The 18,055-nt window shown below is 42.2% G+C and overlaps 1 protein-coding gene across 1 annotated transcript; it reads left to right on the forward strand.

The window, feature by feature from the left end:
* Nucleotides 1-15,308: 15,308 nt before the first annotated feature.
* Nucleotides 15,309-17,387, forward strand: LOC127543517 (growth/differentiation factor 15-like). The gene is given in 3 exon segments (XM_051969652.1): nt 15,309-15,642; nt 16,288-16,855; nt 16,857-17,387. Coding segments are annotated over 3 exon segments (1,023 nt in total). The 3' UTR covers nt 16,978-17,387.
* Nucleotides 17,388-18,055: the final 668 nt, after the last annotated feature.

Below are 18,055 nucleotides of genomic sequence, written 5' to 3' on the forward strand. Positions count from 1 at the left end.
AGGGAACTCCTAGAATTTATTGAATGGGTGATTAATGTAATGCCGAAGAAACTGAACAAGACAAGAGATTAGAGACCAATTCAATGGTTTATTAAATGGAGAGAAATAATGGGATCAATGGATCCATGGTTGGTCCCAGGGCTAGACGAGACCATCATCTCAAAGAGTCTAGCCTCGTGTATCGGACAGCAAGCTTTTTATAGAATAACAAGAACAATGACATAGCGGGGGAGGCACCTAGATGGGGACAATCTAATGGTGGGGGAGGTTACTGATATTCTAATGACATCTACAATGCATAAACCTTTATCTTGTCAAACATTAAGAAGGAATGTCTATAGAAACTTTTATCTCAAACATTAAGAGGGAAAGGTTATACCCTAAAGCTGAATAACTAAATAGGACAATTGGAGAAACTGGGTCACAACATTAAAAGGGAACTTTGGCATAACAATTAATATGGTTAGATTTACACTTTAAGAAAATCTCTTTGGCAGCTGGGTGGAAGATAGATTGTGTTGAGGAAAAGTTTGAGGCAGGGAAACCAGTTAAGAGGTTATTGCAATAGTCTATATGAGAAGGGATGAAGAGTTGAATTTGGGTGGTGATTCTGTGAGTAAAGAGAAGGGAAGAATATAAGAGATGGTATGAAATTATAAGCAACATGATTTGGCAACAATCAATTATGTGGAGATAACTGAGAGTAGAAAGTCAAAGATGTTACTGAGCTTGCAAGCCTGGATGACTGGAAGAATAATGTATTGATGAAGTTAGTGGCAGAGAGTTGTGGAAATCCCTTTTGGTCGGAGGTGCAAGTTCTTCATGAAAGAATCACGAACCCGAAAATATTAATGGGGAAAATGGAGGTTTTTTGGTGGATAGGAAGCCAGTTTTGCTAAGAGATTGACTTCTTTAGTGGCAAAGTCCTATTAGGGAAATGGAGGCTGGCACTGAGAAGAGAATGTCTTCTTAGTGCACAGGGTCCTACTTTGGACTTTCTGGAAAGAATGAGCTTGAAATTGCCATTTAAAAAAGAATCTTGAGGCTCAGGCTTCAGGTTGAAAAGAAAGCTGGTCTCCAATTGGAATTTCCTGAAAAGGGTGTGGCGTCTTCCAAAAGATCAATTGGGTGCTTTTTGACCAAGATTTCTATTTGAATAACAACACTTAACTTATCTGGGGAAATATGTTTTCCCAGGAGGGCCTGAGACTCCAATATCCCTTCTTTATAGATCAAAAGGGAACACAGTTTCAGAGTGATGATTTTAAAGAGAACATAGTTTCACTGCCCCTTCAGTGACTTTGACAGAAATAAGGAAGTTTGCAGAGTTAAGGGTTTTGGTAGAGAAAAATCTTGAGTTCTATTTTGGACATATTCAGTTTGACTAGATCATTCTCCTGTTCAAAAAGTTCCAGTGGTTCCCTATTGTCTTCAGAATAAAATTTATGACTTTTAAAATTCTTAAGAATTGGACTCCAGACTATCTATTCAGACTCCTTATGCTTAGGTCAATGGGCATATTGTATGAGATTCTCTCCTCACTGTAGAGACTGACCACTCAATGCCCTGAACCCAATGAGGGATAGTAGGAGAAGGTGATAACAAGAAAGGCAAGGGCTTCTTCTCATTTCCAGGCAGTCCAGTTTCTCTTAAGGCCTTTGAAGGGAGTGAGAGACTCTGAGAAGAAGGAAATAGCTAGAATTTCAATCACGTCCCAGTTCCTAGCTTGCAACACCAGACTTCAGGGAATTTCCCCTTGGGTAAGATCTAGGAAGAGGGATTTCCATTTCCCACATGTTGCAGTTCTAAAATATAGCTTTATAAATAGGACTCTTCTTGAGTAGCACCAAACTTAGTGGTTGCCTGGAAAATAGCCTTACATTCTAGAATCTAGACATCAACCAGTGGAGGGGGATTTAGTAGGCAGTTCTAGCCCTTAAAAACAACCCAAAGTTCAGGGGTTTGGGGACCTGACTATAGAAGAAGAGTTCCTGAGCATGTATGCCTCTTAGAAAAAGGATATTTCTTTGTGTAACCATCTTTATCTTCTGCTGGATGGAAAAAAAAATCTGTCCTTTACCCATATGTATTTGTTAACCATCCATTTAACCATGAATTCATTCACTATTTATTATGTGCCTACTCTGTCCCAGAAACTGAGATACAAAGACAAAAATAAAATAATCTTTGCCCTCAAGGAGCATATGCTTTTGGGAAATAATATGTACATAAGGTAAGCAAATGCAAAAGAATCAAAATAGCCCTTCAGGTAGAATTCAGGGATTCTAAAAAAGCAGAGATGAGGAACTAATGAATTCTAATTGTAATTCTCCCTTTTCCACCTCCCCCATCTACTCTCTGACCTGAGCCAATATGTCTCTCTTTAGGTAGCCTGGAGGAACTCCACTTCTGGGGGCTCACCATAATAGGACTGAACTTAGTGCAGATACATAATAGGCTTCACTCCTACAACTTAGAACTCTTGGAACTCAAGCAATCCATCAGGCTCATCCATACCCCCAGGTGGAGGGATTATGAGTAACAGGAATTACATTACACCTGTGGCAGTTATCTTAAAAACCATAAAGCCCTTTGGAAACTGATAATGCATAATTGTGAACAAGCTTTCAAAGATGTTGTCGGCTACTTTATGCAGGCACTGTTATCGACTCAGAACCAAACAGGCTTTTTGTAATACATACAGATACAGCTAGAAGGGCTGGAGAATGTTTGTGTCCTAAGAAAGCAGTCATTAGAAATCAGACTCAACACCCCATACACAAGTTAGAATTTGGGGCTTTGAAATGGGCAGAGATTAAGTGGTGGAACAAAGTCACAAATATGTAGTGGCAACAATTATAACTGATGCAATTAACTGAGCAGTGTCAAGTTGTTGTATGTCAGAGACAGGTAGGAGAACCAGCTAATCAGCATACCTTACCAGCCAATGTGGAAGTGGGCAAAAGTCCTGCTCTATAGCCATAGAAACCAAAGCTATGGTGATACCTAAGGGAGGAGTGAGAGCTCCACGTGAGACCCACAGAGCTAGGGCTTTAGCAAAATTCAGCACAGCTGAGACTTGAGATCTCCAGCAGATAGGATGCCAACAGTCTATGTGAACCTCATTTCAATGAATGAACCCTCTCCATCTGAGCTGTAGTGGGCAACTGGCAACAGAAACTGATGACCGATGAGACAATAAGAAGGGCTAGGAGCCAAGAAGTGAAGCAGGGATTCTAAAATCTCAAATACCAGTGTTCTGAAAGCTCTCTACTGTTGAGGGAAAGTTGGAGGTAGGCAGTGGATCTAGTGATACTGATATCGATAATGGACTGGCACTGATCCCATACATGAAGTATTTTATGCTGTTCAATACATATCACTCTGTCCATTAAAACTCTGCTTGATGACCTTCAGACAAAAGAGTCAAGAGAGGATCCTGGAGCAAGTAAGAAACAGATTTTATTGACCCAAGACGCCTAGAGATGTCAGGGGAAATGAGAGACATGTTTGTTATGGGCAAAGTACTATCAATGTAAAGTTGGAGAGCATATTCCTTCTGGGAAAGTTATTCAGTCTCCCTCAGTTTCCTCCTCGGTAAAAGGGCCAGACAGGTTTTGAGAACTCTTCTAATTCTAAATCCCTGATCCTACAAACAAATTTCACCGTTGATACTTAACTACTTGTAGGTCTTGGGCAAATCTCTTTGGGCCTCAGTTTCCTCATCCATAAAATGAGAGCTTTGGCCTAGCAGGCCTCTAGGGTCCCTTCAACTTTAAATCTATGATTTGAAGGACCCCTCTACTGTTTCAAGTCTAGGATTCTTTCTCCTACCCAGGCCCGTTGTCCTGCTTCCTCCCCCCACCCCCAAAAAAACCAACCCACTGATTGACTAATTCAGGAAAGTCTCTTCATTGTAAAGTAAAGAGAAGATCCAGATGATGGGATCCTGAGGGCTCAAGTCCTTCCATCCTGTGTTCTAATGTCCTGAAGCTCAGGAAGACTGAATAACTTTCCCAGTAGAAAGCATCAGAAGCAGGATTTGAATTCAGGTGACTTCTGGGCCAGTGATCTTTCCACAGTACCACTGGGGACATTCACACTTTGGCCAAGAGAAAACAAATGGTTGGCACAGATCAAGGGAAAAAAGGAGGGCTCATGTTTTCCTTCCAAGGTCACAAAGGAGCAGATGCTGTAATTTCTGAGCCCTGTCTTCCCTGACCTTTCTCCATTGTTAGTCTCTCTTCCTGCTCCAGGGCAATGTCTCCTAATTTTATTGGGAAATGACCAGGTGGGCTTTGGAGGGGGAACCTCCATCTGGCTTGTTCTAAGAAAAGGTGAAGTGGAGAAAAGGAGTGGAGAAAGAGAGAGGAGGAAGCAGAGAAAAGAGCAATGTATTTGTGCACATATGATAAGGGACCTCAGAAGCAGAAAATTGGAACTGGAAGGAAATCTAGAATGTGAAATGCTTGAGTAGAAAATAACTTTGTAACATGAAATATTAGAGGAAAGGAGGAACCATATCTGAATAATGTCTGAGTTAGAAGAGATCCCGAACACAGATTGGCTGAGCTCCAGATTAGAGCTGGAAGGAGCTTTAGAATGGACTATCTGAGCTGCAAATGACCTGGTTACAAAGATTTAAGACTGTCAGGCCTTGAAGAGACCTTAAGACACAGAATGTCAGAAGTGGATGAGCCCTTAAAGCATTAGATATCAGGTCCTTGGAATCCAGAATGTCAAAACTGAAAAGCTGGGAGGGCCTTTAGAACCCAGAATGTCAGAGCTGGGAGGGCCCTTAGAACCCAGGATGTCAGAGCTGGGAGGGCCCTTAGAACCCAGGATGTCAGAGCTGGGAGGGCCCTTAGAACACAGGAGATCAGGACTGGAAGGACCTTTAGAATGTAGACTGGGAGGGGTCTTGGAACATAGGATGTTAGAATTGGGAGGACCCTTAAAACACAGGATTGAGAGGGTATGGTTTCATGCAATTTTTCTCCATAGTAAAAGAGTTAAAACTGCCCATGAAAATCCAGGTCTCCTGATTGGAGTAAAATTTCTTAAGCCATTTCCCAAGTCAAGATTTTCTTTCTCTAAGGTAAACAGGATTTTGTGTAATATAAGCTAATTTTTTGTGTCTGTATTAGCAAAGTTATCTCAATGTATGTGCAGATTTACTATCTGACATTATGTAGCTATTTTCTTTCATATGGGCAATTCACCACTTTTGTGTGATTTTAAGAAAAAGAAGCCAACAGCTTAAGGTGGCTAGGCAGTGGGAAGACAGAAAGCAGAAGACTGCCACATGGTGGAAGTGACAGAAATTAGGGGCATTTAGAGAACTGCCATTGAGTAGAGTTAGTGTTGCAAGTTATAGATAGTGAGTTATTGAGCAATAAATCTGTCAGCTCCTGCACAGAAGCTGTTAGCTGAGAGCTGAGAGCAGCCAATTGCTGATAAGAGCTGGGATTCCAGCTACTCTTAAGGAAGTTTAGTTAGAGACCAGCCTTTCCAGATCTTAGTGCTTTTTAGTTATGAAAAGACTAGTTTCCTTGTAAATTCTTCGGTTAATCTGAAGTGAAGCAGAGAGAGGAAAAGATAGTATCTTCTGGGACACATACAGACAAATGCCGTAGTCAGCAAGATGTCATGGAAGACCAACAAGAGGCAAATATTCCCCATCCCACTATTCCCCCCCCCCTAGACAGGGCTACCCCATGTATGTGGCACGGTGTAGCAGAGTGGTTAGGACAGTGGTGTCCGTGACTGGAGGAAATTTTCAGAGTTCCCCACCATCCCTAGTGAAGGATTTGAAGCACAGAGAAGAGAGCTAAGAAAAAAGAAGCCTCCAGTTACTGCTGCAAGAATAGGATGAATATGTTTGTGACTCCTTAAGGAAGCAACCCAGGATGCCCTAAGTCAAGCTGCCCAGCTACATAGTTTGCAGGATAGGGAAGGGTCCCTAGAGGGACATCTTTGGCCCCTGGGGAAGAAGCAGCCCAGAGGGCTGGCAGTTCTAATACAGAGAAGGAGGAGGAGGGAGAAGGAGTAAGCTACTTGCCCAGTGGTAACTCAAGAAAAAGCATAGACAGGATATGGCACCAGGAGGTTTAAAATTAGGTGAGGAGTTCATGCCCGTGAAGGCGAGAGCCTTGGTTATGGTGCAAGCTTTTACATGTGGGACCACGTACAATGTTGTTGGCTGCCCATAGGTGGGGACTGACTTTAATGGCCCAGGAAGCAGTATGGCAGTGCCTGACCACCGTGTATACCACAGCCCTACCACCCAGTACAGGTCAGGGGGTACACGTCAGGGCACCTTTAATACAGCGGCAAATAGATCTCCATGACCAAGAGAAAATTGTGTGTTTGTGCCACAGGTCTTTTGTATGTGAATCCAGTGTCAGTTCCCATACAACATATCATACTTCAGGTACTTGCTTGCCCGAGTGCCCGAGCCACAAGTAATTTTTTTAATACTCTTTCAAAATTTTTTTGGATATAATCTGTTGTGACATTGCTTAATTTCTTCTAGTATCCCTTTCCCTTCACTAGATCCATTCCATATATGACAATTTTATAAAGAAAAAAAAAAGGAGGACACCATCTAAACAACACTGATAAACAATAGATTTGGAGTTTTCTGTTTTCTTGTTCAATTTCTAACTTTGGTTTTATTGGATTATTCAATCCATTGACATGTAAAGTTATGAGTTAGGCTTATTTTTTTTTGTCCTTGTTTCTAATATGGCTTTCTTTTTCTGAACTGGGATTTAAAAAAACCCATCCTCATTAAAAATATTATTGTTTAAGTTATTTTTGATTAATCTAATTTTTTGTTTTTGCTGAGGCAGTTGAGGTTAAGTGACTTGCCCAGGGTCATAGAGTTAAGACGTGTTAGAGGCTAGATTTGAACTCAGGTCCTCCTGACTTCAGGGCTGGTGCTCTATCCAGTGCACCATTTAGCTGCTTCTAATTAATTGATTTTAAGGAAATCCTATTTCTATAGGTTCTTGTTCCATGACCCTTAAATTTCTCTCTCTATTCCCAAGTATAAATGGTCAGAGGATATGAACAGGCAGTTTTCAGAAGATATCAAAGCTATCGACAATCAGATGAAAAAAAAGATTGCTCTTAATCAGTACTGGCTAGAGAAATGCACGTCAAAACAACTCTGAGGTAACACCTCACACCCACCAGGTTGGACAATGTGACAGAAAAGGAAAATGACAAATGCCGGAGGGGATGAGTACTAAAGCTTTGTTGGTCAAATTACAAACTCATCCAGTCATTCTGGGAGAACCACCTAAAAACATGCCCAACAGGCAATACCACCACTAGATCTGCATCCCAAAGAGATTCAAGAAAAAGGAAAGAAACACACAAATATCCACAGCAGCAACTCCTTCAGTGCAAAGAACTGGAAATTTCAGGGGATGTCCATCAACTGTAGAACAGCTGAACAAGTTCTAGTGCATGATTGTAATGGAATACCACCATGCTAGAAGAAATGATGAGCAGGATGGCCTCAGAAAAACCTGTGAAGACACATGCAAACTGTGCAAAAAGTGAAGTAAACAGAACTAACAGAACATTATACACAGAAACAGCAATACTGTAATTATCAACTATGAAAGACTTAACAACTCTGATCAACACAATAATCCAAGGTAATTTCAAAAGATTCATAATTTTAAAAATGCCATTTATCTCTGGAAAAAGAACTGAATGCAAATTGAGGAACACTGTTTTTCATTTTCATTTTTTTTTTTTTGCCTTCTTCCTCCTCCATCCCCCAACATGGCTAATACTGATTTTTTTTTTAAATAGCTTTTTTTCTTTTGTTGAAGCAATTGGGTTAAGTGACTTGCCCAGGGTCATACAGCTAGTATTAAATGTCTGAGATCAAATTTGAACTCAGGTTCTCCTGACTTCTCTATCTACTGTGCAACCTAGCTGCCCCTTAAATAATAGTTTTTTATTTTCAAAATACATGCAAAGATAGTTTTCAACATTCACCCTTGCAAAACCTTGTGACCCAAATTTTTCTTCCTTTCCCTACACCTTCCCTAAATAGCAAGTAATCCAATATATGTTAAATATGTATAATTATTTTATACATATTTCCACATTTATCATGATGCACAAGAAAAATCAGATCAAGAAGGGGAAAAAATGAGAAAAAAACAAAAAGCAAGCCACCAAAAATGTGAAAATACTAGGATGTGCTCCACATTCAGTCCCCACAGTCCTCTCTCTGGATGCAGATGCCTTTCTCCATCACAAGTCTTTTGGAATTGCCTTGAATCATCTCATTGTTGAAAAGATCCAAGTCCATCAGAATTGATCATCACCTAATCTTGTTGTTGCTGTGTACAATGCTCTTGGTTCTACTCACTTCACTTAGCTTCAGTTAATGTAAATTTCTCCAAGCCTTTACAGACATATTTTAATTGACTTCATAGGTAGGATGCCTTCTCAATGGATGGGTAGGGAGAGAATCTGGAACTCAAAATTTAAAAAAAGAATATTATAAAATTAGATAAATAAGTAAATAATTAAAATAAATATCTTTCCATTCTCTCTACTCCTTACTCTAACTCCCTACTCCCTATTCCTTTACCCTAGTTTTTTTTTTGAGTTTACTTATTCCTTTTACATAATTACACATTCCTTTTACATTCCTTCTTCCTTTCACATATTTTAATTCTCCCTCTATTTTTTCTCTCCATTGGTTGATTAAATCCCTCCTTTCTTTTTACTTTCCTTTAATTTATTTTGTTAGTTTTTAAACTATTCAGTGTCTTTTTCATATTTTTTATTATAGCTTTTTATTTACAAAATATATGCATGGGTAATTTTTCAGTATTGACAATTGCAAAACCTTTTGTTCCAATTTCTCCCCTCCTTCCCCCCACCCCTCCCCTAGATGGAAGATAGACCAATAGATGTTAAATATGTTAAAGTATATGTTAAATACAATATATACACATATCCATACAGTTATTTTGCTGTACAAAAAGAATCGGACATTGAAATAATATACACTTAACTTGTGAAGGAAATAAAAATGCAGGTGGGCAAAAAAAGAGGGATTGGAAATGCTATGTAGTGGTTCACACTCATTTCCCACAGTTCTTTCGCTGGGTGTAGCTGGTTCTATTCATTACTGAACAAATGCAACTGATTTGGTTCATCTCATTGTTGAAGAGGGCCACTTCCATCAAAATTGATCCTCATATAGTATTGTTGTTGAAGTATATAATGATCTCCTGGTTCTGCTCATTTCACTCAGCATCAGTTCATGTCAGTCTCTCCAGGCCTTTCTGAAATCCTCCTGCTGGTTATTTCTTACAGAACAATAATATTCTATAATATTCATATACCACAATTTACTCAGACATTCTCCAATTGATGGGCATCCACTCAGTTTCCAGTTTCTGGCCACTACAAAGAGGGCTGCCATAAAATTCTTGCACAGACAGGTCCTTTTCCTTTCTTTAAGATCTCTTTGGGATATAAGCCCAGTAGAAATACTGCTGGATCAAAGGGTATGCACAGTTTGATAACTTTTTGAGCATAGTTCCAAATCACGCTCCAGAATGGCTGAATGTATTCACAATTCCACCAACAATGTATCAGTGTCTCAGTCCTCCCACATTCCCTCCAACATTTCGCATTATCTTTTCCTGTCATCCTAGCCAATTTGACAGGTGTGTAGTGGTATCTCAGAATTGTCTTAATTTGCATTTCTCTGATTAATAATGAGTGTCTTTTTCTTAAAAGAATTTCTTTACTTTATCTTCATTAATTCTCTTTTCTCTTTTTAAAAACTTTTATTCATGGTACTTATACAACTTTGATTCTTCTTTAGTCCTGTGCTCCTCAAAAAATTAAAACTTTTTCTCTTGTACTTCTTTGGACAGATTTACTAAGGCAGATTCAAGTTTTTCAGTTCTGTCAATTATTTCTTCTTTGTAGGCCATACATTCTTCTTTAAAGATTCTTATTTCTCTCTTGTACCATTTAGGAATATCCTGCTGTGATTCCATATTTTCTTGGGGATCCAAAGTTTTTGCTGCTTCATCACCTTGTTGTTTCCCTTTTCTTTGTCTTGTTATATTTACTCAGATGTCTCAGTTTGTTTGGATACTATTGTCCCTTCTATTATTAATAGATAACCTGTTGATTTATCTTAATTTTTAAAAATGAATTTTCTTTTGGGACCTTAGGTATCCAGTTGTTTTTCCTTTTATTCCCCTATCATTCATTTTGGTATGGCAGATCCCCTATACTTAAAGGTATCTCCACCTTTTCCCACACCTGCACTTTTCACTAGCCTCAGTCCTTACACCAAGGGACTTTAGCGAGCCCAGAACAGGTCCCAGCTAGATTCTAGTCTCCTTTCCTTCTGGCCAGATATAGCACTCCACATACTTGCAATCTGCTCCAGTTCTCTCTGTTCTTCATTTCAATGGTTCAGATAACTCAGGCTGATGAAACTTCTGATTTCCAATATCTCCACCTGCTCTGTGGTCATTAATGGCCAGTCTCCCAAAACACTGTTTTTGCTATAGGAGGTCTAATATTGAAATTGGTCTCAATGCCACTTGACAAAGGCCAATTTCATCCCCATGGAAGGGTGGCAGTAATGGGACCGGCACTGCTTTTAAGCAGAGGGGATGCGGATGAGCACCCTGGAGACTTGGAGCTCCGAAAAGGGCTACTTGTTCTCACCTCCAGCAGCCTCCAGTCCAAGAGTTCGCTCTCGCATCCAGCTACAAGCTATTGAAAGTGATAGAGGAACCTATTTTATTGGTCATGAGATTGGAGAGTGGATTGTAGCTCAGAATGTACAATGCCAGTTTAATGTCCCTTATAATCCAAAGGCTGCCGATATATGAATGAGCATTATAATGTTTTGCTCAAAGCTGATTTGAAAGCCACAGCCAATGGGATTTAAAATTATTATGTTTTTTCTTTTTCTTTTTTAATTTAGGTGAGGCAATTGGGATTAAATGACTTGCCTAAGGTCACACAGCTAGTAAGTGTACACAGCTAGTTAAGTGTCTGAGGTAGAATTTGAACTCAGGTCCTCTTGGCTTCAGGTTCAGTGCTCTATCTCTTATACCATCTAGTTTCTCTGAGGGCTGATAGATTATGGACAGTGGTCCAGATATTAAACGAGGGACACAGGAAAGGGGACTCTGCCCCTGCTGAAACTTTGCTGCAGAGGGCTGCTGTCCCTATATAGTTAATAATTTCCTCACAGGATGCCCTGAAAAAGCCTAAGGTAGATACCCAAGATAATATACTACTGGGACCCTGTACCTTACTGGTTTGCTGGTTGGAGTGACCCTGGAAGATGAGAGCCCCTTGCATTTGGTGACTTGGTTTACTAGCACCTTGGCGAGCAGGTTTAGAACAGAATTTGACATAAATGTATGTCCTTTAAACGTTCAAATGTGCATGCCTTTTCTCAGTCAATCCCTTTTGAGAGGGACATATATGCTTTCTGTGTGGTCATTAATTAATTCTCCAATTTTCTTTTTCCAGATGAGGAATGATCTACTACTTTTGCTGCTTCGATGAATCACTCCTTGTTCTGTGTCTGTCCTACCATTCTATCAGCTCCTATAGATGGATTGCTTTGGTGTTTGCAACCTGCAGATGTGGATGATTGGACTTGGTATAGAACATTGGTCCTGTCTTCTGAGGAATAAAAGGCATCCCAGACTGCAATGCTACAGGCAGAGATGGAATGACATAATCACCCTTGTCCTTTGTTGGGTGCTAGTATTTGGGATGGATATTCTTGGTTAATAGAAGTACTCCTTTCTGAGAAAGTCCCGTGGGTTCCATGAAGTGGGGTAGCTTTCTGAAACTGTATGTTAAAAGATTCCTGTGATTAATTTCCCCGTTATTAGGACAAATACCTCTGTTACCATGTTGTCTCACAGAATTTTTGGAGCATGTGGTTACAATAAGTGGGTGGGGTTTTGGAAAGAAAGATATACTTGGTAGGACCCTTATTTGCCCAGCTGTGTATGGTCTACTTTACCCATGAAGCCTCATAATTGGAATGTTTTTTGACACTACATGACGTGGACGCCATGGTGGTTCTACTCCCTACCTATATTTACACCTCAGGGAGGGGTTATATATGTACAACACCAAGTGACAGCCAGACACCGAGAAGACCTTAAATGTTACTTATGGTGTAGATCTCTTTTGAATGATGAAATTGGCCAAATGAGAAAAGTTATTTTTCAGATCTTAACAGCTGTCTAACGTGGCACATGTACTTTGTTGTACACTGACTATTGTATATTCATTTCTGATCAGTCATCATGTTTCTTTAGCTTTGCAGATATTGAATTCACATAAACAGGTTATTCATACTCTTACTGATGACCCTTGGCAGTGGTGGTAGAATGATTTGTCCTTCACCTGGAGATGGGGAGTGCCTATTATTCTGTCTGTAGGACTCCTAATTCTGTGTTGTATGTATTGCTGTTGTGGTATTTGGATGCAAGGTATTAGACACTGTTTTAGAAATGTACAACATGTAAGTGAGCTTCTGGAACCTTGAGTGTGGATTTATGCGATTTCTTCCAATAATGAAAGAGTTAAAACTGCCCAAGAGAATCAAGGTCTCCAGATTGGAGTAAAAGTTTTTCAAACCATTTCCTAGGTCGAGATGGCCCTTCTCTGAGGTAAACAGGATTTTGTGTAATGTAAACCAACTTAGTAGTGTCTATATCAGCAAGGTTATCTCAATGTATATGCAGATTTTATATATATATATGTATATATATATGTATGTATGTTATGTAACTACTTTCTTTTGTATTGACAATTCACTACTTTGTGTGATTTTAATAAAAAGATTCAACAGCCTAAGGTGGGAGGGCATTGGGAAAGGCAGAAGGCAGAAGGCTGCAAAGATGCCACATGGCAGAAGTGGCAGATAGAGTTAAGGGCATTTAGAGAGAACTGCCGTTGAGTAGAGTCAGTGTCACAAGTTACAGACAGTGAGTTATAGAGCAATAAAACCGTCAGATCCTGCACAGAAGCCATTAGCTGAAAGCTGAGAGCAACCAGCCATTGATCAGAGGTGGAGTTGGATTCCAGCTACTCTTAAAGAAGTTTAGTTAGGGACCGGCCTTCCCTGATCTTCAGTGTTGTTTGGTTATGAAAAGACTTGTCTCCTTGTAAATTCTTTGGTCAATATGAAAGGAACATGAGGGGAAAAAAACACATTATCTCCCAGGACACACACAGAGGGATAATAGGATATGGTGTAAGATGAGGAAGAGACATTAGACCTAGAATGATGGGACTGAATTTCACCTACCTGGGTAAGAAAGGACTTTGGTTGAGGGGCAGCTGAGGAGGGGAGAAGGAGAAGCGGTAGGGAGCTGTTCCCTTTACCAATGCAGCTCAGCAACTATTCTGTCATTTAGATTCTTAGAAAATTACCTGTGGGCACTGAGAGGTTAAGTCACTGAGTCAGAGTAACCCAGACAGGGCTGGTTAAAACTAGATCTTTCTGATTTGGGACAGATTTCTATCTATTATACCTTAGCTTTTAAATGGTGATTTCCAGTTTAATATTAGGATTGTGAAATTATGATTTATTATCAGTAAATGTTTGATTTGTACATCTTACTTTATGTACCATATATACCCAGGGTTTTGTAAACATTTCTTGGGCAAAAAGAGATTGCAAGTGAAAAAAGTTTAAGAAGCGCTGCATGATATTATATCAGAGCTAAAAGAATCCTTCAAACACAGAATCTGGAATTTCAGAATTGGCAAGCATCTTAGAACATGGAACATATCATTATAGCACATCCTGTGTTCTAAGTTCCATTCCAACCCTGAAATTCTTAAATCTTTATAACAGAGTTATTTCCAGCTCAGACATTCCATTTAGGTTTTAAAATTCCTTCCAGCTCCTATATTCAATGTCTCAGGGTTCTTTTCAGCTCAGCCAGGCTATGTTCTATGATCTCTTCTAACTCTGATGTTAATATATTCTGAGAACCTCCCTTTTTCCTCTGCCATTCCAAATTACAAAGGCATTTCCTGCTCAAGTATTTCATATTCCAGATTTTCTTCTAGATCCAATCAATGCTTTGTTTCTGAGGTCCCTTATCAGACCCTTCTATGCACTGTGCACAGACATGTTGCTCTTTTCTCCTCTCTCTCTGTTTCTCCACTCTCCACTTTACCCTTTCTCAGAACAAGCTCGATGGAGGTTTTCCCTCCAAAGGCCAACGGGAAATCAAACTGGGAGACATTGCCCTTGAGTAGGAAAAGAGACTTAACAGTGGAGGAGGGTCAGGGAAGACAGGACTCAGAGACTACAGGATCTATCCTCTTATGCTCTTGGAAGAAAAACATGCCCATGAGCCTCCTTTCCACCTTGACCTGTGCCAACCATTTGTTTTCTCTTGGCCAAAGTGTGAATGTCCTCAGTGGTACTGTGGAAAGAACACTGGCTCAGAAGTCAGAGGACCTGAATTCAAATCCTACTTCTGATGTTTTCTATTGGGAAAGTTATTCAGTCTCCCTGGGCCTCAATTCCCTCTTCTGTAGAATGGGCCAGAGAACTTTTGAGAACTTTTCAAATTCTAAATCTGATCCTACAAACAAATTTCACCATTGATATTTAACCAAATTTCTCTGGATTTCAGTTTCCTCATCCATAAAATGAGATCTTTGGCCTAATGGGACTCTGGGGTCCCTTCAATTTTAAATCTATGATCCTAAGGACCTCTGTGCTGTCTTGTGTATCTTTCTTTCTCCTACCCAGGGCCTGTGTCCCGCTTCCCTCCCCTTTTCCTCCAAAGAAAACCCACCCACTGACTGCCTAATTTGGGAAAATCTCTTCACTGTAGCATAAAGAGAAGGTCCAGATAATGGGATCTCGAAGGGCTCAACTCCTTTCATCCTGTGTTCCAACGGGCTTCAAGATTCAGTCTCTATGCGACATCTAGAAGAGAAGGGAAGGGAACAGTAGTGGGAAAGGGGAGGATAAGGAGAGAGGTGGGGGGACAGAGTCCAAAGGGAAGTGACTCTACCGATTTGGGGCCACTTTGTCCTCCCCAAGACCAGCCTCCTTGCCACTCCTCCGCCCCCCTTTCTCTCCAGACAAAGCCGGAAAACTGTTTTGTTTACTCTCCCGCAAAGGCTGGGGAGGAGAACCCGAACTGGGCTCAGGAGCATCAAAGTCCAGCCCAATATAAGGACAAGCCGGGACAAGTTCATTCATTCTCCCCCGCAGCTGTCTGGTCTCCGCCATGCTCGGGCTCTCTTTGCGTCCCCGGCAGCTGCGGCTGCTGTCGCTGCTCCCGCTGCTGCTGCCGTCTCCGTCCAGGGCAGCTGAGCCGGGGGACCGAGAGCGCAGCGAGCAGCTAGAAGCCATCCGCAGCGCCATCCTGAGCCGGCTCGGGCTGTCCGCGCCCCCGGACGTGCGCCCGCAGCTTCTCAGCTCCGTGGAAGTCCGGAGGCTGCAGCGCCGATATGAAGAGGCACTGACCCAGCTGCGGACCAACCAGAGCCTGGAGGCTACAGGCTCGGGCCGGAGTTCGCGTTCCCCTAGAGTCCCCAAAGTCCGGATCCTGATGCCTAAATGTAAGCGACCTGCCGATCCTGCCTAGAAGAGAAAGGACACGAAAGGGTGTAGAACCCGGGAATTTATAAGGTAGAATGCAGAAGCATAACCCTGGAAGAGAGCTTAAAGTTCTTGAATGATAGGTGGGCTTTGTTTAATTTTTATGAGGCCAAAGAGGGAAGGAAATTTGCCCGCCTTGCGCTAGTTAGTATCAAAGCCTGGACTAGAAGCCGGGGCTCCTAACTTCCGAGTTTAGTGCCCTCGGCATCCCTGCTCCCAGCTCCGGGGCACGATAGGGTTCCCTGGGGCTCAGAGTGCCAAATGACACGAGGGCCTCAGGGCCCCGAATAAGGAGAAGGAATCAGAGATATCAGAGATAAACGCCACAACGAGATGCGTCTGAGATCCCAAGCTCACCGAATAAAGCCACAAGAGCGATCACTACCTGTTTTATGGAAGGGGGCGGGGGGAGGTGAGGAGCTTTTCTAGGAGTCGGAGGGGGAATTTATGTTCTAATACTTTTTGGATGGGGGAGAGGGGAGAGGAAAGGGGAGTGACTGGAGCGAGTGCGGTCTGAAGAAGGGGGGGGTGACTGGAGCAGGGCGCGTGCTGGGGCGGATGGAGGCGCTCCTTCACACCTTTCCCTTCTCTTCCCTCCCTTTACGTGGAGCTCAGCCGGGAGAGCTTCCACCTGCTCCTCCACCGCAAGGCTCTGACTGCGGGGGAGCCGGAGGAGACGCGGGTGCTACGCGCCCAGCTGCGGCTGTTTCTGCAGCCACCATCCCCGCTGACCCCGACTGAGTGGGCGCCCTCGCGGTTAGATGCTGCGCCCCAGACCCTGACGCTCGACCTGACGCGGCCGCTGCAGCGCTGGCTCCAGCGCCGTCCGGCTCCGGCGCCCCTGCTGCGGCTGCCCCTGGCTTTGCCTCCCAACGTGACTCGGGAGCTGCTCCGGCAGCCCCCGGGCCCGCGCGCCAGCCTGCGCGTGGAGCTCCAAGAGCTTCCCCGACCCCGGCGGGCGCGAGCGCTGGAGCCCGACAGAGTCTGCGGAGAGGGAGGCGGGAGACGCTGCTGCGTCCGCTCGCAGCGCGTGTCTTTCAAAGAGATCGGCTGGGACAGCTGGGTGCTGGCGCCGCGAGAATTCGAGATGCACTTCTGCGAGGGCTCGTGCCCGCAGGGCTACCGGCCGGCCAGCATGCACGCGCAGCTCAAGGCGCGCCTGCACCGCCTGTCCCCCGCCCTGCTGCGTCCCCTCTGCCTATGAGCCCATGGTGCTCATGCACTACGGCAGTGATGGACAGATAGCGTTCACGCGCTACGAAGACCTGCTCCCCACGGGCTGCCACTGCGCCTGAGCCCCCGGACTTGCGCGGTGGAAGGAACCGGTCGCTGGCGGCGTGGGAAGGGCGGGCATCCGGCTGCCAGGCTGCCCAGCCTCCTAGACGTTCCCAAGCTGATCTCCAGACTTCGAATCCGGAGCGACTGAAAAATATAGCTGGGCTGGCCCCCGTGGGCGCCTCTGTGATATTGGCCAAAGAATGGAGCTGAAGGTGGCCCACGGTGTGATGTTTCCTGAGAGGCAGCCGTTATTTATAGAAGCATATTTATTGATAATTTATTGAGGGGGGGCGGGAAATGAAAGATTTGTATCACTCTTGTTTTCTGGCCAGTATTTATAATGACTTCTGTTACACCATGGATCCTCTGTTACTTTGGAAAGTGGATTTAAAATACTAAAACTGAATCAAGTTGAATCTTGAGTTGGAAGAAGGGAAAAGGTTTTGGTCAGAAAAGAATGATATATATTGCAAAACAATATATAATATAAATATTTGTGTATATAATATTATATTAGAATAACATATATATATATATAATATATGCGTAGACTATCTTTGAACTTGGTCAAATTCCTTAATGATTCTCAGCCTCATTTGTAAAATGGGGATAATAATACTTTACATTTGTTATCAGGAAAGAGTCTCTAGGTCAAAATAAAGTTGTACTGAAATTATTATTCACTTTTTAAAATTATCTGATACATACCCTGCTAAAGTCTTCTCTTCATTGATTCATATTGGCCTGAGCTCTCACAGATTTTTAAAAAATTTTATTAAGGTTTTTTTAAAAAAAAAATACACTTATTTTCCATCCCACAAGAGTATTTACCTTCCCAGTATAGAAAAATAAAGTATTCCCAGTATAGAAAAATAAAGTATAGTAGTCTTAGCTGTCTCCTAAAAAAGGAAGTTTTTTTGTTTTTCAAATCCAAGATAATGATGATGATGATAACAACTAGCATTTATATAAAAGCTATAAGATTTCCAATCCAAAGGTTTACATTTGTTTTTTTTTCATTTGATTCTCACCAACCACCTTGAGAGAGGTGCTATTATTATCCCCATACAGATGCCAAAACTGAGGCTGGAGCAG

The sequence above is a fragment of the Antechinus flavipes genome, chromosome 1 (genome assembly GCF_016432865.1).
Source record: "Antechinus flavipes isolate AdamAnt ecotype Samford, QLD, Australia chromosome 1, AdamAnt_v2, whole genome shotgun sequence".
Lineage (NCBI taxonomy): Eukaryota > Metazoa > Chordata > Mammalia > Dasyuromorphia > Dasyuridae > Antechinus > Antechinus flavipes.